Genomic DNA, 22,407 nt, shown 5'->3' on the forward strand with positions numbered 1-22,407 from the left:
TTATTGGAAAATATGCCTTTCCCTGAATCTCTATACTCAGCTCAGCTCTTTCATAATTTATTCTTACCTCCTCTCTTCCTTGTTTTACATATCTTGAATCTCTGCATCCAAAACAGACATGCAGATGCCTACACTATAGCCTGATTCCTACAGCCCACCTGGTTCCAACTGTTTTTTTCTTCAATACTAGTCACAGGTAAATACTACTTGCTGTCTTATCTCAGAGTACTGGGAAATTGTGGGATACTTGGGCACCGTCCTGAGTGGCAGGACACTGTCTGTAGTGGCATGATATGGAATAGGGAGAAAGACATCAGAAATACATGTTTAAAGATTAAACAATTAGCCAGTAAACCTAAAAAGTCCTCTACCTATCCCTACCACCAACTGATCGATGATTCTGGAGGCTCCAGAAGAGGGAGATTTAAATTGCTGTCTGCCACGCCGCTACAGAATGACATGTTTTCCTCAAAGTATAAAGAGAGTGGTTAGTCCTTCCGGTGGTGATAAGATTTAATCTCACAAACCAGATAAACTCTCCTTGCATAACACTGCCTCATTACAGTTAATCTCAAAGATAAACATTTTATCTAATATACCCGTAATGCTAGCGTGACTACCCAAGTTTTGTAAATCTTTTCTTCCTGAAAGGCTACTTCCAAGTTTTCCAGAAATTTTGCTGTACTGAAGATGATGAAAGTATTATACTTTTGTATTCAGTCATTTATTCATTCAATACATATTTATTGTGCAGAAGGCTGCTTGCTATAAAGCTGCTGATAAGGTATTCACTTTCCAAGGATAGCAGAGGTACTATGGAAAATGTTTGGTTATTCTCACATACTAGAATCTCTGACAGAGGCTGAGAGGAGGATATGACAGTAGTAAACGGGCTTTGGGATCAACTTAGTTAAGGTTGTGGGCTCTAGGGGCGCCTGGGTGGCTCAGTCGTTAAGCGTCTGCCTTCGGCTCGGGTCATGATCCCAGGGTCCTGGGATCGAGCCCCGCATTGGGCTCCCTGCTCCACGGGAAGCCTGCTTCTCCCTCTCCCACTCCCCCTGCTTGTGTTCCTGCTCTCACTGTCTCTCTCTGTCAAATAAATAAAATCTTAAAAAAAAAAAAAGGTTGTGGGCTCTAAAAGTACACCCTTTGTTCTTTAAAGAGCCAGATAAATTGGTGATTGAATATCTGTATGTATACAAAGTTCTCCATTCCTCTGAGGGTTCAGTATTTCTCTGTTAATCTTAGCTTTGTTTTAGGGGGCACAAGATCAGACTCTAGAGCTTAGAAATCCACTTGTTCTCCATTTTAATAAAGACTTAAAACTCGGTTTTGGTTATATTTTCAGGACGCTGAATTACCTCAAAAATACTGTAAACATCTTCATCATCCAGGATCTGTTTTGGTGTGTAAACGATTCCATTGTGAATTATGTCTTCTGCAATGATACATTGCTCATCATCTTTGGTCAGGGGACCTCCATATCCAACGCTAGGGACACTCTTTACTGGTAGCAAGTCATAGACCTACAAAATTGAGAGAACAAAGGGAAAACTCTTGTTTTGTTTTTTAGTTTTATTTTAAGTGTGATAATGTTCAATTGGAGATTTAAAAGATCGTGGGGCTTATTGAATACTCCCATGCCAACACTATAAAAAGGAACACAGACAATCATGGGGAGATAATGAAAGTCATGGATCCTAATCCTCTTGTTGTACAAGAGAAATGAATACATAGAGAAATCTAATTAATTGACCAAAGTCTCAGAGCCCATTTTGGTTGAGTAAGAATTAAACTGAAGTCTCCCGTGTCCTAGCCCAAATGCATTTTTTTAAAAGGAAGCCGAGGGGCTTCTGGGTGGCTCAGGTCATGATCATCTCAGGGTCGTGAGATCAAGCCCCACATCGGGCTCCATGTTCGGGGAGTCTGCTTGAGTTTCTCCCTCTCCCTCTGTTCCCCTCCCCTACTTGCATGTGCACTCTCTCTCAAATAAGTCAATAAGACTGTAAAAAGAAAGGAAGCAGGGCGCCTGGGTGGCTCAGTCGTTAGGCGTCTGCCTTCGGCTCGGGTCACGGTCCCAGGGTCCTGGGATCGAGCCCCGCATCGGGCTCCCTGCTCAGCGGGAAGCCTGCTTCTCCCTCTCCCACTCCCCCTGCTTGTGTTCCTGCTCTCACTGTCTCTCTCTGTCAAATAAATAAATAAAACCTTTAAAAAAACAGTTAAAAAAAAAAGGAAGCAGAAAATGTGAACAGTAGAGAAGTGTGATGAGAGAACAAAGCCATTCATAATCCCATCACTCAGAAATAATCACTGTAAATTCTTGATTCATTTCTTTTCCCACTTTATAAAATGATTAAGTTGTTTTTAACTCTTACTAAGTGCTTGGTTTGTTTGTTTTAGTCTACTATTTCAGGACCAACTTTAGCTTGAGAAAAAACTAGGTGCACAGGCAACCGAGAAATAAACCAACTGCAGTTCACTTTTTGCCCAGAGCCTAGTGTCGGGCCACCTGCTCAGTCACATAGTACCCAGGCCATTAGGCAAACACTGGCCTCCGTGCGGACCTTCTAATCTGGCTGCGTTCAGCTCTTATCTATGCTACTCCAATAACCTACTAACCGTTTCTGTTCTTTATCCTTGCTCTCATCCTCTCAGCAGCAAACAACATCTTCTTAACAGAGAAATCTGAATTGTCACTCTGCTGTTTAAAACTCTTCAGGTCTGGGATGCCTGCTTGGCTCGGTGGTTAAGTGTCTGCCCTGTGATCAGGTCATGATCTCAGGGGCCTGGGATGGAGCTGTGACCTGGGCTCCCTGCTCAGCGGGGAGTCTGCTTCTCCCTTTCCCTGCCCTGCCCCCACTCGTGCTCTCTCTCTCTCTTTCTCTCAAATAAATAAATAAAATCTTAAAAAAAAAAAAAAAAAACAAAAATTCTTGAGATTTACCACAGCATTTACCGTCAACTCCAAATTCTGCTCCAGGCTAACAAAGCTCGTCACAATCTTCCTTACTTTCCATTTTACTTATAGCCTCTACTATCCTTCGCTCCCCACCCCCCACTACATATTAGGCCATTACCTTTTCCCTTTAGAGCACTCCAGTCTTAGTCTGATCTCAAGACTTACAGGCACGCTGCTCTCATTCTTTTTCATGCCTCCCCCTAGCCCTTTGTTTCCTGACCCTCTAAGAGGACACTCCTAATCACTATTTCAAAAAATGTCCAACTCGTTTTTTCTTTATGTCAACATTTTTTTTGTTCCTTTCATTATACTTAGCAAAATTTGGAACTATTACATGTTTATTTGTTTCTGTTGCTTGTTTGTTTATTTTAATACCAAATAAGACTGTAAGTCTAAGATGGTCAAAAAACCACATCTGATTGTTCACCAATAGAACTCCTGTTCCCAGAGCAGGCTCCAGCCTCTAGTCAAGATGCAGTGAACATTTGTTAGATAAATAAAGGGATGATGAAAGTAAACTACAGGGCTTTTTGGAACGTGCTTCGTTACAAGGGGCATCTCTAAAAGACAAGTTTGAATGGAAACTCTCTTTTGTCCATACTTCAAACCAGTGAGTAAGTGCCTAGATTTTAGGGAAAGCTTAAAAATCAGGCATTTCACAAACTATCTTGAAATGTGGTGCATTAAAGGTGACATCAAATGAGAAATTTGATTCCAATTCCACCCTTAAGATATATTTTTGGCCTGTTCTTTTTGTAGTGGCTTGATCTATCCAACTATGTTTTCTTCATTCTTAAAATTAAGGTAATAATACCCACCTTAAAGAATTATTCCTCATGTATTCAATGTGTTGAACATCTTTTATGCAGGAGGTACCGTGCTAGGCAGGGAATGTGGCGGGGCAGCCATGTTGCTCCCTCACTGAGAATGTATTATAACAGAGAATGAAGCGAGGTGAGACCTGTGAAGCCCTTTGTGCCAGGTCTTTTGTGGAACTGAACCTAATTCCATCTCATACATAACTTACTACGCTATGCCTGACACTCGGAAGAACGTGTCCTCAGTTGCAACCTCCAGTTTCTCAAGCTGGTCTTCCCATTTGTGCATTTTCTGATATGCGAGGCTGAAAGGGGACTCACCGACTGAGGGGAGAGCTCAGCTTCAGGCTTCATCAGCAGAACGCTCTGGTCTACGGCACGAAGGGCACAGAGGGAGTGAGGAGTGGCCGTGACCTCCAGGTTGTTGTGTGAGGCTGGCAGGCTCCGGGCTTCGGAGAAACTCAAATTTACCTGTAAAGAAGATATGATTATGGCATTCAATTTACTAAGTATTACTACCTCAACACTCTCTTCTACCCCAGGTTAGGACTAATTCTTTCTACACTTGGCTTCTCTTCATCCGTTTTAGACCAGGCTTAAGAGGTGCATACACCTCGGCACTACTGGTTAACTATCTCTGGAATAACTTAGACATGTGTTCCCAGTTAACTCAGGTTTCCTGCTCCTTCTATAACTGGTGAAATGTAAATTGGTGTTGGTCACATTGAAACAGAATCCTGAATGGGAATAAGAACACACATGCTAACAAAGACACATACCTTGTTGTGGTTGACCTATCTTTGTGCAGTGGTTTTGCGGTGAATGTGTAGTTTGCATGGTGCTATGAAAAATCATGCGCTACTTCTGAGACCAGCCACCTGAAGTCTCCTCCAGGTGGCAGTCTTAGTCATCTGACATTCTAAAGGGGTGTGGTACTGTTGATCGCGATCGGGGATTTACTGGATCATTAAAAAAATTGAACATCTAATATACATCCTGAGAGTTAAATGGTTGAGAAAATTCAAAGAACTGTGAATAAAGCATAAGAACTACAAAATAATGGAAAATTGTGCCTAATTTTTTCAGAGATTTGATTCTGCTTTGGCCAGAAGAAACTCACTGATAAGTGAAACTATCAGTTCCCTATGTTTATGTAAACATTTCCTGAGTAGAATCTGAGTTTTATTTTATATTCAAAATATAAAATAAAATAAAATCATTTAAAATCTAGATACTGTAGTAGCATCAGGTAACTTTCTAGGTTCTTGAACTGCAAGTTGATTTGGATTGGAATGAAATGTCAGTAGGTTTAGTGAAATAATATTTGGCTTGGATTGCTGAAATTAACTATGATAACCCTGCTATGTGATCTGTGAATTAATGTAACAGTTGGATTCATGTATCATGAAACCTATATGAAAAATATTAATTGATTTATCCTTAAATGAAATAATATTCATCTCTAGGTACACCTGGGTGGCTCAGTCGGTTATGCATCTGATTCTTGGTTTCAGTTCAGGTCATGATCTCATGGGTCATGAGATTGAGCCCTGCACTCAGCAGGGAGACTGCTTGAAGATTCTCTCCCTCTGCCCCTCCCTTCACTCGTGCTCCCTCCCTCTCTCTCTCAAAATACATAAATAAATCTTTAAAAAAATGAAGTAATATTCATCTCCAGAGTTCAATATATTATGAAAACACTGCTTATGGAGAATTCTGTTTTAAGCATGTTTGTTTTTATTTTTAGAAAATTTAAGTTTATTAAAATATGTTTGTGACTGCCTATTTCAAATGAACACATGAAATATTTGGGATATAATCAACTGAAAATACTATTAATCAAGAAGTGGCTATGTTGGAAAATGTAAAATGTTTTATTGATAAGAAAACAAAAGAGAATTTTAAGACATACTTTGAGAGTCTTCACTTAACCATATTAATCAATGTTATCTTTAATAAATAATCATATCCAGTCAAGAATGACAGGCAATTTAAACTCTTACATTATATTTAACATGTATCCTAAATCTGCTATTTTTAAGGTAAGAAAGAGGGACATGAATTTTGAATAGAAAATGGTTTTTCTCTATCCCTATGAAAATTGAAGAAAATAAAGTATATTATTGATTTGAGGGAACACACATCTCCAACTGACCTGGATCTTCCCCTCACATTCTCAGTCTGTTCTTCACTCTGTTCATCAACCTGTCAGGTTGTCTACCTTCTAGGGTCCTCAATTTGTAACTTTAATAACTCTCTTTTCTAACTTTTAGTGGTAAATAAAAATAGTCAACTTTCTTCTAAATACTTTTATTTTTTCATAGCTTATCTCTACTTTTTTTTTTTTTTGAGAGAGACAGAGAGAGAGAGAACGCACCCACGACCCTGAGATCATGACCCAAGTTGAAACCAAGAGTCAGACGATTAACAGACTGAGCCACCCAGGCGCCCCAGCTTATCTCTACTTCTTCTTTTTTTTTTTAATATTTTATTTATATATTTGACAGAGAGAGGCACAGTGAGAGAGGGAACACAAGCAGGGGGGAGTGGGAGAGGGAGAAGCAGGCTTCCCGCCAAGCAGGGATGTGGGGCTTGATCCCAGGACCCTGGGATCATGACCTGAGCCAAAGGCTCAGATTAACGACTGAGCCACCCGGGCGCCCCTTATCTCTACTTCTGATGAGTAAGTTACAAGATATTTAACATGAAGAGGTTGAGAATAATGTCCAGGGGCTTTTGATTCTATGTGAAGTTTTCTGGTGTTACTCAGGAGTTGTCACATGCTTTGTACCAGAGAGAAACCACGGCTCGAATGAGCAAACTGTGCCGAAAGCGATTAGCATAACATGGCCATTCCAAGGTTTAACAAACAACTAGCTACCACGATTAACAGGAAGGGCATGGAAGTTGGAGACAGGAATTTCTCCAAGATTCACAAGTAATACACAGAACATTCAAACCGAACAGAAACTATGCTCTTGGACACCTTCTTAGCATTCTTTAGGAAGATGAAATTAAAAATTAAATCAGCATCCATTGTGAATTTTTCTCGGATCATTACTTATGTGGATCATTATATATTTAAAAAAGGATAATCTAATATAGTTTTCATTGCAGAAATGCTCACTTGCTATAAATGCAGTTTTAATCTCCCCAAAACTCATGTTAAAGAGTCTTTCTAGGTATATTTTTAAAAAGATATGTGAAGTTGGTGAATGTCATCTGATTGTTAATGTTGAAATTACAGCACAAAATTCTCTTGGGATAAAGCTTATTTATATTTCAGTAGGCTTCTTATTACAAGTATGTATTTTTTGGAAATTTTAAGTATGTTAGATTTTTCCGCTATGGTCATTATCAGGGGGCCCAGGCTATGTTTCTCAACATGGGGCACATACATATACCTCTGTTCTGTATTATCAGAATTTAACTCACAGTGAGTTACTGGCTTCTGCAACAGTACATGGACATGTGTCAAGGGGGTACGATCGGGTAAAACTGATCCTTGTGAAGCATCATTTTTAATTGAAAACTTAGGGAACAAAACACTGCAGAATTAGAACAATTTAAGCTTTCTAATAGAGCAGATTTTGGATTCCACATGAATTTTAAGATAAGACAAGAAATTTTTATAACATTGTGTTTATGGCCACCTGCTTTGGACTTCTTCATTAGCCCTCTCAGGCAGGGTATGGCATCTCTGTCAGCCTTTGGAGGATGTTTTAGGAGCCCTATGCAGCAGTTTTTAAAATGGACATAATATCCTTCTTTTTCATACCTCCAAAGGGGAGATGAATAAAAGAACTGCTTACACAAAAGACCCACCTTATTGGCAAAACAGTTTTCAATCTCGAGTTTCTTAGTATCGGCGACAATTTCTCCACTGGGTAAAATAGCATAAACCAGCAACCGGGCAGCAGGAACGATGTCTGAGTCCACTCGAAAGGAGAAGGAAAATACCCCTTTCGCTGGAGAATAAAGAAAGTCCAAGATAATTGGTTAGGAAGAGGGAAGAGTTCTCAACTTTAGAAAGAAGAGGCTCTCCAATTATTTAACTTACTCACATTTGGAGCACACTAAAGTAAGAGAAGACTTGCGTTTGTACCATTGTGCACGTACACCTACATGCTGAACCAATGACAGTTTTTCCTAAAGATGTAGGATTAATTGTTCATTTCCTTTGCTTAAGTAGAGAAAAACATTTAATGCACATTTTGGTTTTAAAATTAAAAAAAAAATTTCTTAAGAAAAAAAGAGACGGCACCTGGGTGGCTCAGTTGGTTAAGCGACTGCCTTCGGCTCAGGTCATGATCCTGGAGTCCCAGGATCGAGTCCCACATCAGGCTCCCTGCTCAGTAGGGAGTCTGCTTCTTCCTCTGGCCCTCCCCCCTTTCATGTGCTCTCTCTCTCTCTCATTCTCTCTCCCTCAAATAAATAAATAAAATCTTAAAAAAAAAGAAAGAAAAAAGTCAAGAGAGAAGAACTTCTAGACATCTTTAGTTATCTCTATTTATGATCCAAAACAACATGAGGATAATTCAAAGAATGCAACACAGTCTTCACTTCAGGCCATTTTCAATACCACAGAGATACAAGTACAAATAATCACATACAAAACAGGGTGTGTCTCTGATTTTTATCAGACAATTCCTTGTACTTATCTTAGTGGTTTCTTTCCGTGTGCATACATAGTGCTTATAGGATAGACCCACTTAATTTTCTCATAAATGTTCTAAGTTCCTTATAGCATAAAATGCTTTAAAAATTGTAGCCGTCCTGTATCTATAGAAAATTTGAGGACAGCTTGTGGTGAAAACACACAGAAACCACAGGGTCAAAATAAATTTGACACTTCTGACTTATGTCATTCAGCATAATACCCTCTAAATCCATCTGCATTGTCGCAAATAGCAAGATTCCATTCTTTTCTTTATGGCTGAGTAGTACAACATAGAGAATACAGTCAATAATATTGTAATAATGTTGTATGGTGATAGATGGTGACTAAACTTATCATGGTGAGCACTGAGTAATGTACAGAATTGTCGAATCAATATATTGTACACCTGAAACTAATATAACATTGTGTTAATTATACTTCCATAAAAAACTTGAAATGATAATACTAAAACCATATAAAAATCACATAAAAAGCATAACACCTTGAGGGCATCTTGAGGGCATGGACCATATTTTATTAATGTTTTTATCCAAAAGACTTATTATAGAGATACATGAAAACAGGAAGATATATTATCTTCAAATTTAGTTCTCTTCAAGGATAGTTCAAATATATAAACCTCAAATAAAGTTTAGCTATCACAAATTGTAAACAAAGAGATATCCTATCCTTCATTTATAGATCAGTTTAAAAATATTTATTGTGTACCCACTGTGTGCCAAGGACTAATGGAAAAAAATGAGGTTTCAAAGATAAAAGACAAACACATTTTAATCTTTGTAACATGTTATTCTTCATTTTTTCCCTAGATATTCTGAACTGTTTTGGGTAAATGAGCTTTTTGATCTCTCTAAATATGCTCTGTCAATAAAAAATTTTTATTTTATTTTTATTTTGTCTTAGTAAAATGTTAGCCTGTAATTATTCAAGTGAATAGAAAAAAGGGAAGCTACTTAGGAGATTTAGACTGGGGACATGTAACAAATAAATAGACCAAATGTATTCATCTTTTTGTAACAGACCCTTTTATTGAAAAGCCAATTATTCTTTCATCAAGAGATGTTGATGATTCAAGAAAATCCAGAAGGAAAGTATGATCTAAGATACAGAAATGCTGTGAACCAACTTGACTTAAGTTGGTTCACAGTATTTGAGAGAAAAAAACCCAGGAACTTGTGGAAGTACTTACTGTCTCCTTGTTCAGTGGACACTCCACTTAAGAGCAAAAGAATAGAAATGCTAACATTTACCAAGGTAGATCATATTTCAGGCCATAAAATTGTGTCTCAATAAATTTATTTTTTTAATTTTTAAAAGATTTTGTTTATTTATTTATTTATTTATTTAGAGCATGCATGAGCAGGGGAATTGTGGGGAAGAGAATCTCAAGCCGACTTTGCACTGAGTGTGGAGCTGACTTGGACCTTGATCTCATGACCCTGAGATTATGACCTGAGCTGAAATCAGGAGTCAGGCACTTAACTGACTGGGCCACCCAGGTACCCCATGTCTCAGTAAATTTAAAAGATATGATCGCAATGGCATTAAATTAGAAATCAATAAGAAAAATTTCTGAAAAATATCTCAATATTTAGAAACTAAATAACATTTATTTTATGAACCCCTATAGTCCAAAGTAGACACTCAAAGGGAAATTTAAAAATGTTCTGAACTGAACATAAATGAAAATGTCACTTGCAAATACTTGTAAGATGCAGAGAAAGTAGTTATCTTGAGACCTAATGTTGTTTGTCTAGCCGCTTTCAAGATTTCTTGGGACTAATCACTCTTTGTCATCCTAGAAAGGATTACACCCAAGGCCCCACCAGTATCTAATTTAGATAATTGAGATGATGATATTTGGGCCTTTTGAGCTGATGAAACTTACATGAGATTTTGGACTTGATTTAATGCTATAAAGGACCGAGGCTCTTAGGGTTGTTGGAACGGGGTGAATGCATTTTGCATGTGGGATGGATGTGAATCTCGGGCCAGACGGCAGTTTGTGATATGTAGACTAATATCCCCTCAAGGGAGATAGCATAATCTCAAAAACTTATATATGTGATATGTTATATAGCAAAAGGGACTTTGCAAATGTGAATAAGTCAAGGACCTTGAGATGGGAAGATTATTCTGGGTTATCCAAGTGAGCCCAATATAATCACAGTGATCTTTAAAGTGGGGGCAGAAATGCAAGAGAGAGGTTTGAAGATGATGTACTTCTGGAGTTGAAGACAGAAACTGAGGAATGCAGGAGGTCTGTAAGCAAGGAAACAGATAATTAATTCCCTAGAGCTCCAGAAGGCATGCAGTCCTGCTGACACCCTGATATTAGCCCAGGGAGAGCCTGACCTACAGAACTAAGCTGATAAGTTTGCATGGTTTTAAGCCAGAAAGTGGGTGGCAATCTATTATAGTGGCAATAGGAAACGAATTCAAAGACCTACATGGTCAGATTTCTCTTTGGTGATTTTCTGCGCTTTCAAATTATTTTATGCGTTTTAAAACATTTAATTATAAAATGAGTATATTTTACCTTAGGAATAAAATTTAAAATATAGAAATGCTATAAAATGAAGAAAAAATACTAAGTGGGCTAAAATGAACCTACTATGCCATCTTTTATATTAGCTTCCTTATCTTCGGTTGATGGAAGAAGGTTTGTGATCATCATCTCTATAAAAAGTACATGTAAAATGTAAGATGTGAAATTGGGACGCCTGGGTGGCTCAGTCGGTTAAGTGTCTGCCTTCGGCTCAGGTCATGATCCTGGGGTCCTGGGATGGAGTCCCGCATCGGGCTCCTTGCTCAGCAGGGAGCCTGCTTCTCCCTCTGCTTGTGCTCTCTCTCTCTCTCTTTCTCTGACAAATGAATAAATAAAAAATCTTTTAAAAAAAATGTAAGATGTGAAAATAACTCCATCTTGCTACAATGTTCAGGATTTGAGTATTTGAGAGAAAAAACCCAGGAACTCCTGGAAGTACTTACTGTCTCCTTGTTCAATGGACAAAACATGGCTTCCCGATTGGGAGATGCTTCCTCTTGCTTTGATCTGAAGAGGGAAATATATCCGTTATCATTTTAAAGGGCACCTCCTAAAATACATAACATATTATGTAAAATACTTATGTAAACATATTTAAAATATATAAATAAATTATCTCACTACTCCAATCCAAAAGTTTCGAATACTCAAGTTCTCTTTCAGTGTTTTCCTACATGTATAGTGACATACCTTAAATAACAGATATAGAAGTTTTGCAGTGTTTTAATATTTTACTTAATGTTTGCTATTTATCTTGACTTTTAACTTCAAGCTTACATGTTCTTTCAATAAATATTTTAAACATACACAAAGCAATATACAGTAAAGGCAGATATAAAATATATGTTGGTATTCTCTATTGTTAAAAAACTAAATGTATTGATATTCTCTATGTACCAGGCATTGAACTAAATAATTTGGTTTTCAGATTTGATTTAATATGCACAATATTCCCATGAAATAGGTATAAATACCATCCCTAGTATTCAGGGAAGATGATTGATATTTGTCTTTACAAATGAAATTATATTAATAGTCCAGGGTCACATAATTAGGAAGCAATAAAACTAAGATTCTAACTTATTGTCAATTTTTTTACTTTTTCAAAGAATTTTAAAAAATATTATTTATAGTTAATGTTCCTATATAGAATTTCCTACACATAAATTTTTCTTCTTAAAATGACTTACTTGAGTAACTACCAATTTTGGATCATATTTTTAGTCTTGGGACACAAATAGGTTTATTGGTCTCAAAAGTATCATACCAATTTATAATATGCCTGTCAGTGTCCTTTTCTCCTGCAATTGTTCTAGTCATGAACTTTGTAAACTATTTAGAAGCTTTATAGGTGTAAAATGCTACTGCTTTATTGTTTTTTTTTCACTTCTCCAATTAAAATCAAAATTGAATATTTTCCAGAAGATTGTTTATACTTTTTTTTTTAAAGTAGGCACCATGTGCAAAATGATCCCAACACGGGGCTTGAACTCACAACCCTGAAATCAAGACATGATCTGAGATCAATCAAGATTCAGATGCTTAATCACCAACTGAGCCACCCAGGTGCCCCAATGTTTATAATTTTTATTTCCTGTTGATTAAGTTCTTGATTTCTTCTACTTTGCTTATTTTTCTATTGAGTTCTAAGGAAAACATTCTTTTTGACTAGCAAGGCATTTTTCTTAGGTTTTTTTTCCTCTCATTCAATAATTTTCCATTGGAAATCATTAACACTAAACGTTTCAGTAGAGAGCAGAGCATACATAAGAAAATAAAGCATTAATAACTTTATTAGGAAACAACCTTTCTTTTCTTTTTTTTAAAGATTTTATTTATTTATTTGACAGAGAGAGACACAGCTAGAGACAGAACACAAGCAGGGGAAGTGGGAGAAGAAGAAGCAACCTTCCGGCAGAGCAGGGAGCCTGATGCGGGGCTCCATCCCAGGACCCTGGGATCATGACCTGAGCCGAAGGCAGACGCTTAACGACTGAGGCACCCAGGCGCCCCAGGAAACAACTTCTCTTCAAGAAAAAAGGGTTTTCACTGATATCTTACGAAGAGCATTACTTAGGAACTCAATCTTTTTGGGGTCTACACAGTTAGGAAGAGCTACAGTGGTTTCCATTCTTACCAAATAATAGAAAGTTAATTCTTTTTCGTCCTTCAGAATCTGTCCATTCAGGATGTAATGTGCCCGGATATCCTGGATTTGTCCACAGGTCATGGTACCACCAACAAGTTCAAGGTAAACATAACTCTTGCTCGGGGAGAAAATATGCTTTACAGTGTGCTGTGCTTGTGCATGAAATTCTTCAAGCCACCAGTTATCAAAACAGAGGTTATTCTCTTTGTAAGTGACCTAGTGGAAAGAGTAAAAGACTTAAAAATGCTATTTGTTAATGTACGTTATGTATATATTTGTCACTCTAAGAGTCGTTTACTGAAGATTTTACGTGAACCATGCTTATTTGGTTCCATCAGTCTGCTTTCCCAAGTAAAGCATAATCTGTGAGTGACTTTTCCTTAAGCTTAGGGTTGTCCTATTCTGATTTAGTAGATAATATTCACTCACAGTCAGGATCAATTACTTTTTCTTAATACCCTTATGCCTATAAACTGCATAAAGATATTTAAATTTTTTATGGAAAACAATAGCAGTATGCCAAAGAAACCAAACAAAATCTAATCTGTAATGAAATTGTAAAAATATTGAATTTTACAAGGGAATTTCAAGATGATCTAATAAGTGTCTCCTGAAACTAGACCATGCTGTAAATGGAGTCTATCTAAAGTAAAAGTTTTCTGGCAAATAATATTTTCTTATAATTTAGGTCTCCGAATGGCTTAATTTCTACTTTACTCTTAATTGTAATTTCTTTTCTCCCTAGAATTTACATGCTTCCTGTATATCCTTAAATTATGTGGCCTCAGCAATCTCTTTGTAGTCCCAGATGCCCCTTCCCACTTACCGTAACTGTAAAGAGAGAAGATGTGAAGTTGGTGGTATCAATGGAAATGTTCACCAGACCGTGCTCATTTGTGGTAAGGCTGGAACGGTATGCAGTTACATCTACCCTGATGACTACAGTTTTATTGGGGATTGGTTGATCCTTCTCATCAACTAGAATAACCTAGAAGTGTGGAAGTGATAGCTGGTGTTACATAGCAATGACATCTTCCACCCTCTGTTGTGTTCACCTCTTGACCTTGGGGCCGCTGTCATTTACTGAAGATCTTAGAATCAATCTGAAAATAAGATTTGTTTTCTGGGCTCTAAACTATTTTTCTTTTTGACATTTCTATTTAGATATTCTGTGAGCACAAAACAATTGAGAATATCCGAAAAATGCACTCATAATATCACCCTTTCCGACTCTTCATCCCCAGTGTTCTCTATCTCAGTATATGGTGCTTTTATCCATCCCATAGGTTATGCAACAATATCAAGGGCCTTTTAAAAAATCATCTTCTCTTTTGCTGACTAATGCTAACCCATGGCCAAGTGCTATCTCTTACTCTGTTAAACACATTTTATTTACTTCTCCTATTCCAGGTAAACCTGTTTAAGGTGAAATAATTATCAAGAGGTTTACAATGGAGCTGGGAGGCCATTAAGGAGATGGGTCTTATGACCTCCTCACTGGAGGACCCATGAACTTTTGAACTGGGCCAAACTCAGCCCAAACCTCTGCAACCTGCTACAGAAGGTTTTGCTCAGGGATAGCCTTAGCAACCAATTATATTCAGCCAAGATTAGTTTTCTGCCACCAACACCAATCAAAATTCCTTATGAATAGCACATACAAAAATTCTCCTTTGTCTTTAAAAACCTTTGATATTTGTGTTCAGGGACAGGGGGCACTATTTGAACTGCTGCCCAAATCCATGTTTCCCAAATTGTAATTCTGAGGCCCCAAATAAATGCTTTGTTTTTATATTAGCTCCTCTTTTCTCAGCTGACAAAAACACATTATTTTTTTCCCCATCTGGTTTCCAATAGTTTTTTATTTAATCTTACACAGTTCACCCTCTTGCTACTTCATGCTTACTTCAAACCACTCTCTCTACAGCCTGAGCTCAACTGATCATGTTATTCTCCTTAAAACCTTCAGTAACTTCTCAGTCCAAAATTTTGAACATAACCTAAAAGGCCCTCAAGATCTGTTCTGGCTTACCTATAACTATCCAGCCAACCCAGTTAGTTATATCTTCTACCTCAGTCAGTCACACTCTTAGTTCTCTGCTCTTTAAAAGCTCTTTCACATTTAGGGCCTTGGCCATTCTCCCCTCTTCCTTAAATTTCTGACTAAGTCATATTCATCTTTAAGTCCTTAGTTTTCAGGGTGCCTGGGTGGCTCAGTCGTTAAGTGTCTGCCTTCAGCTCAGGTCATGGTCCCAGGGTCCTAGGATCGAGCCCCACATTGGGCTCCCTGCTCCGCGGGAAGCCTGCTTCTCCCTCTCCCACTCCCCCTGCTTGTGTTCCCTCTCTCGCTGTGTCTCTCTCTGTCAAGTAAATAAATAAAATCTTAAAAAAAAAAGTCCTTAGTTTTCTCACATTCTTCTCTTGGTCCGAAATGGCCCTGCCCAATCATATCTATACATTTATTAATTTCTTGCCAATTTGATACAAAATGTGGCAATAAATGAAGAAAATATAAAATTCATAATGTCATCAACTGTGAAATACTTAGGAATTTCACAGCTAATAAAGAAATTGACTATCATCTGCCAATTGCCTATCAACTGTCAATCGCTTAACAACTGTCAACTCAAAGATTAGTTACTAAAAAAGAAAACTTAAAATGCCTAGAAACCTTATATCTCTTATATGACAGAAAATTGATAGTTAACTAAATTGGATATCAGTCTAAAAACTTACCAATATTATTACCAATATTCAGCTTTGAAGCCGAAAAAAACCTTTTATTTATTTTTATTTATTTATTTATTTATTTATTTGACAGAGAGAGAACACAAGCAGGGGGAGTGGGAGAGGGAGAAGCAGGCTTCCCGCAGAGCGGGGAGCCCGATGCGGGACTCGATCCCAGGACCTTGGGATCATGACCTGAGCCAAAGACAGACGCTTAACAAGTGAGCCACCCAGGCACCCCTGAAAAAAACACCTTTTAAAAACAAGGAAATAAAAGAGTATGCAGCCAAACTACACAGGAAAAATGTATTATAGAGGTATGTTAGGAAGTTAGCTAATAAAAGTGTGCTTTATTTTTCTGAATGTGATGGTATTTGCCTTTTTAAGTTTGTCACTTGCTGTAAATTTCCTCATTCTAAATAAATATTTATTTTTGTAATCAAGTGTACTTTTGTGGTACAAAAATTCATTTTCTTAAAGTCCACATCCCCAAATTATGATTCTATTGAGAAGATATTTTACCTGCCCCAAAAAAGGGAGACCAGGCCTATAATGTGTATCCGTTTTTGTAAATTTCAGTTTGCTTAAGGTATTTGTGATTTCACATGATCCATGCCCAGTTAATTCCAACTCTGAAAAAGAAATAAGTGAAGTTGAATTGTTCTTTAGATTCAACTCACCTCCCGCCTCCAACCCAGTTTCACTCCATCATGACAAAGTACTATCCCTATTCTATTTTTTATCCTTTCCAGAATTTTTCACACTTAGAAAATACAAGCAACTTGACATTAGTTTCACCTTCATACAAAAATTATTGTACCTAATTCCCCAATTCCTCTGGTTTCACAAGTATCTTACCGGTTCCATCTATGTTCTTAAGTTCTTCCCATCTCCTCTGTGATCTTGCTCCATTTTTGTCTCTCTCAGATCCATCCCCTCTCCCCATGACTTTTTGCATACACCATGATTCTTCACATTGGCCTCAAAATATGCTTAAATGTCTTTCACAAACTACTTCCGCAGGAAGACCCTTCTTTTGACTGTATGGCCCTTCCAGTATAGCCAAAGCCTGGTGCCTTTCCATTCAGTGAAGTGTAATATGTGTTGTGGCTTCATCATCTAAAGCTTTATTGTTTTCCCTTATCCCTATGACTTCTAATTTTATTATGCTGGTTTATTTGACACTATGTCCTAAATGTAGTTGTTTCTGTGCTTGGGACTTTCCTTGTCTGTCTCTAGCCCCTATTTAGCAATGCTGAGTTTGCTTTCAGAATAATGGCACTTATAGATACAATTGGAATCATTCCAGATTTACATTTCTGGTCTTGATTTTGCTCTGGTTTTCTTTTAAAATTATTTTTAAAGCAGAATGAGTCAACTTCTATCTTGAAATTCCAGATTACAATTAATTGTCTTTGACACATTCTCATCACCATAGTTCTTTCTCATCTACTCCTTATCTTTGTTAATGGCATTTCCATTTCCTAGGTCCCAGATCTGATATCTTTGGAGCAATTTTGAATAGTAATCTGTTGTATCACATGTAACAAATTGTTTCATCTAGCCTGTCCTCTTTATGTCTGCTAGAATTATATTTTCAAAATATCAATTTATTTAGAACATTCTCCTTAAATCTATCTGCCGTATTCCAAGGTTTTTAATAATAAAGTCTAATCTTTTTAGCATACAGTTTACTTTTTTACGCACCTTAGCCCCAATTTACATTTTCAGATTATTTTGAGACCAAACACATTTGTTTTATGCCAATCATGCATTCCCAGTCCATCATGAGCTTTCAAAATATTAGTCATTCTATATAAATCAGCTCACATGCTACTTTATAAACTTTCTTTGTCTCTATACAAGAATTAATTCTCTCTCTTCATACTCATTTGGACTTTAGTTTTTACATTTCTGGTGGAAATTTTGTTATGGTTATAAATATATACGTACGACCATATATACATATACACATATACATACATGTATGCAATTTCTCTTTAGATTTCTAGATCCTTGACACTAGGGACCGTGTTATTTTCATAGTCCCCTGAAACTACAAAGCGTTTCACATGGAATGGACGTTTGATAAATGCTTAACATATTGTTGACTTAATGAATTAATAAATATTTGAAAATAACATGAACCTGTTCCATCCTCTTTGACTTTGGCTTCCACTTGTATGCTCATGTCATATCCCTTCTGTCTCAGTTGGAATACCTTAGTCTTCACGAGTTGTGTGAAACAGCCTTCACTGTCTGCCTGAAGAGAAAGAAGGAGAGTTCCTGGGTCCTCTGGTTTGCTGTCAAAAAAGTCAGTTATCAATCTGTGAAAGTTTTTCGGTGGCCAAAGGAAAGTTTACAAATGTTCTGACCATCTTTTAGGGGTTGATCCTTTCCCAAGCCAAAAATGACATCAAATTTCTTCCCAAGCCAAAAATGATATCAAATGTCATCATTAATCGTTGAGTTACTCATTGCCAACCTCTGCCTTCCTCCTTCTTTTCTGAAAGCCTAGCCTGTTTCTGCCAAATTAAAGGTCCTAGTTTCAAAATGTGCCGTCATACTCTCTGCGTACATTGTTTGTTCCTCAAGTGATAACATTCTTTTTCTCCCGTTCTTACCTTGGCCAACAGTTACTGCTCTTCTAAACGCAACTCAGATACAACATCTCCTCTGTGACCACCTTCATCTACACATCGACTAAGAATTATATTTTCTAACTGTATTTCCCCATGCCTAGGACATTAATAAAAACATATATATTTATTGAATAGATGAATCATTATAGTAATTACATTTCCAAACTAAACATTGGGACCCACATCTTAAGAAAGATTTGTTTTCATTTTTTTACTTATTTACATGAAAATATGTATTGCATAATAAAAATTAATCATATTTAATTTACTTATATTTACTTATAATTTTACATAATCATTTTTTAATTTACTCACTGGAAAATAAAAATTAATTCCTGTGTCCCTGATATATTAAAGTTTTGGCAACCTAATTTCTCTCATGTTTATCTTTCTTATTGATGTTTATTTTGACATTCATCATCATATTCATCACCCTTGCTTTCCATTCATTTGCTCTCTGCAACTTTTTTTTTTTTCTTTGAGAGAAAGAGTGCATGCATGCATGTATGGGGGAGGAGGGTAGCGAGAGAGGCAGAGGGAGAGGGAGAGAGAGAGAATCTTATGCAGGCTCCACACCCAGCACAGTGCCCAAAGTGGGGCTCGATTCCACCACCCCAAGATCATGACCGGACCTGAAACCAAGAGTCGGATGCTTAACTGAACCACGCAGGCGCCCCTCTCTAAGGCTTTGAGAACTTTCTTTTCCGTACCTTTACAGTGCCCACTTGCTGCCACTGGGCTTTTATGTTACCTTTTTATGCTGGTTTCAGATTCTTCCATATGAGGTTTAGATTCCCTAACAAGTCATTTGATTCTTCCACTAACCAAATTCTTTTTTCTTTTTTTTTAAGTAACCTCTTCACCCAACGTGGGGCTGGAACTCATGACCCTGAATTCAAGAGTCGCAGGCTCTACCAGCTGAGCCAGCCAAGTGCCCCCTCCCACTAACCAAATTCTTAACATCTGCCACATTCTTTTTCTATTATCTGTTTTTTTAAAGGCCAACATTGGATACTTCCACATTATTTTATGCCTTTATACCTGGCATGCTGATTGCTCTCAGAAGGAAATTACAAAACTGGCCAAATAAATACCACTATAAATTCATGAACCCAACTCTCAAGTGGGCTCCTAACATTGCCAGGCAATCTTAACAATGTTTCCCTTATTCCACACGACTCTCTGTTGAACTATTTTTACCATACAGTATTGTATTCTTTTGTATTATATTCTTTCTTGCATTAAAATCCATGAGAAAACAAGATCTGGTGTTAGTGTCTTGGGGAGAATGGTTTCCATATACCTGTTGACTGAATTCTTCACAGGTATTTTGTGAATGTCTTCCATGGCAGGCATAACGCTGTTGTGAGTATTTTCTGCATACATTAATTGTCACCAGACCAGAGACAGGCTTTCCATATGTGTATCTATAACAATAAAGCAGTTATACAAAAGGATATTTGAGATAAACAACTCAGATATTTTTCACATGATTTGATCCATTCATATATCCATCTTGTTCATATAGCAGATATACTTCCTTCCATACCATTTGTACTTTAGAAACACTTATTCTGAAACTATGTCTTAATTATCTAAGTGGACCTACGTCTACAACTCTAAGAGAAAATACTTACTGAATCATTTTGAAACACCTCTAAATGAAAAATTAACAACGTAGTTTTTCTCAGATCTTTCCTCACTTTCAGTTGAGGTTTTACTATAAGACTGTCTTATTTCCTTCTTTCCCTGCCGTCAGGTTATCTAGGTTATAATTCCAGCTTTGACAATACCTAAGTTGTTTTAGGGAAAAATTTAAGGATATGTAGACAGGGTATTTCTAGGTCTTCCCTAATTCATATGTATTTTAAGAGGATAAATGAGAACTTAAATGGGAATTTAAATACACTAGCTACATATCATATAACATATCTGTTATATATGAACAGTATCATAATGACTTAGTCTGATTCTGCCAAATCTGATGGAAGGATATGCTATGGTATGGTCTGAATATTTGCATCCCCCCAAATTTTTATGTGGAAATCCTAAACCCCAAGGATGGTAGTATTAGGGGATGAAGTCTTTGGGAGGTGCTTAGATAATGCAGGTGGAGCCCCCATGAATGTGATTGGTGCCTTTATAAAAGAGGCTCCAGAGAGATCCTTTGCCCCTTCCACCATATGAGGGCATGGCAAGAAGGCACCAGCTACGAACCAGAGAGAACCTTCACCAGAACATGACCATGCTGGCACCTTGATCTTGGATTTCTCAGCCTCTCGAACTATGAGCAATAAACTACCCACTCCGTGGTATTTTGTCATAGCAGACTGAGTGAAGTAAGACAAGATGTGAAGCCAAACTTAGTATGTTGTTTCTCAGAGTATGCTTAATGGACCACCTACATTGAAATTACCTGAGATATGTATTGAGATTCAGAGTCCTGAATCTTTCCTTAGATTTATGATTGGAATCTTTAGACGTGGGGACCAAGGAATGTACATTTTAATTAATCACTTCCATAGATTCTGATGTTCACCTAAGTTTGAGACCTATTGCTTTGGTCCAAATTGTGAGGTAGATGAGGTTTGACTTCGATGACCCTGATCCTTTTTAAAGTTTTTTGTTTCCTCCTAATTTCTAGAAGTGCTGATAAAGCTATAAATTATTTACTAAATCTCACTTTGTTGAATGTTATCTTTAAATGTCACTCAAAGGGCTCTTCCTTCTGAAGGAAAAATCTAAACATCAAACTGGTGAGAAAGATGAAAATATGATCCTCATACTATTTTCAAAAGCAAGAGGTAAAGTGTCTCTCCTCAGTGTATGTGGAGAATGTTCTACTGAACTAAAAGGCAATCAGGGAAGAAATAACTATGACACATCTTTAAATTCTACATTATATAGCTATATATCTATTTAAGAAGGTCTGTTTCCCCCCCCTAATTTTCCATAGTTTAAGAAATTGAGAGCAATAAAAAAATGGGGATCATAGGATACAAAATAACACAGAGGTTATGAACATGAGCATGAACTTGAGCTGGATGTCCTGTGTTCAGTTTGGCACAGTCTCTGCCATGTACAATGTTTCATGAAGCTAGTTTTTTTTTTTAATTGCAGAAGCAATATAGGATAGTGGCAAAGAGTTCAGGGTCTGGAGCCAGACTGTTAGACTTAAATTCTAGTCTCCCATTTGCTATATGTAGAAACTTGAACAAGTTTTCTATCCGCCACGTGTTATAGTCTCCTCATTTGCAAACTAAGGATAACTATTCCCATCTCACAAGGCACTTAAAACGTTATCTGGCACATTTTAAGTGTTCAGTAAATGCTTTTATTGGTAGAAGTAAAAGTGTCTTATGCTGCCACCCCTGTTCACTAGGTGGAGCTTAGGCATGTTGGAGAGAAAGTCATTCTCTAATTAAAATACTTTGAAGTCTGATAACGATTACTTGCAATGCACATAGAGTAGGGAGATAGAAATGGGATGAAAAAATGTAACTCACAGGGCACAGACGGATACCGTAAATTCTTCCTCTAGAAATCCAATAGTCTTGGGCATTTTCACTTGGACCTCAAATTTGGGCAAGACTGTTGTTAACAGAAGGAAGAAAGAGGTGAAGGTGGGCGGGCAGGATATCTTGCCAGTATTAGTAATGACTATTACAGAACCTTATAACATAGGATCACATGAAATGATTTCAATTACATTAAGATGCAGCAGGGCCTCTACTGACTACAGAGATGTGTTTATGACTATGGGTATTTGTACCAGGTAAACTTGGTTACGCTGGCCCTACATTTCCTAGAATCTTCTTTGAATTTGGTCAAGACTTAAAGATGGGAGGAAAGCAGCATCAGTAGTCTCTGAAGATCATCATGG

General features: G+C 37.3%; 1 protein-coding gene across 1 annotated transcript in view; it reads right to left on the reverse strand.

Moving 5' to 3' along the window:
• The window catches only part of LOC114221654 (pregnancy zone protein-like), a 44,718-nt gene that overhangs the window by 16,585 nt on the left and 5,726 nt on the right, over positions 1-22,407 (reverse strand). Inside the window, exons 7-16 of the mRNA XM_088025550.1 lie at positions 22,031-22,115; positions 19,828-19,951; positions 18,031-18,145; positions 16,405-16,514; positions 13,982-14,143; positions 13,144-13,371; positions 11,450-11,513; positions 7,603-7,745; positions 4,099-4,248; positions 1,362-1,526 (exon numbers count right to left, since the gene is read on the reverse strand). Of these exons, the coding sequence (XP_087881676.1) occupies positions 1,362-1,526; positions 4,099-4,248; positions 7,603-7,745; positions 11,450-11,513; positions 13,144-13,371; positions 13,982-14,143; positions 16,405-16,514; positions 18,031-18,145; positions 19,828-19,951; positions 22,031-22,115 (1,346 nt within the window). The remainder of the gene's footprint in view (positions 1-1,361; positions 1,527-4,098; positions 4,249-7,602; positions 7,746-11,449; positions 11,514-13,143; positions 13,372-13,981; positions 14,144-16,404; positions 16,515-18,030; positions 18,146-19,827; positions 19,952-22,030; positions 22,116-22,407) is intronic.

Source organism: Eumetopias jubatus, unplaced genomic scaffold (assembly GCF_037043125.1).
Source record: "Eumetopias jubatus isolate StellerSeaLion01/CBP00866 unplaced genomic scaffold, mEumJub1_p1.0 scaffold_8, whole genome shotgun sequence".
Taxonomy (NCBI): domain Eukaryota; kingdom Metazoa; phylum Chordata; class Mammalia; order Carnivora; family Otariidae; genus Eumetopias; species Eumetopias jubatus.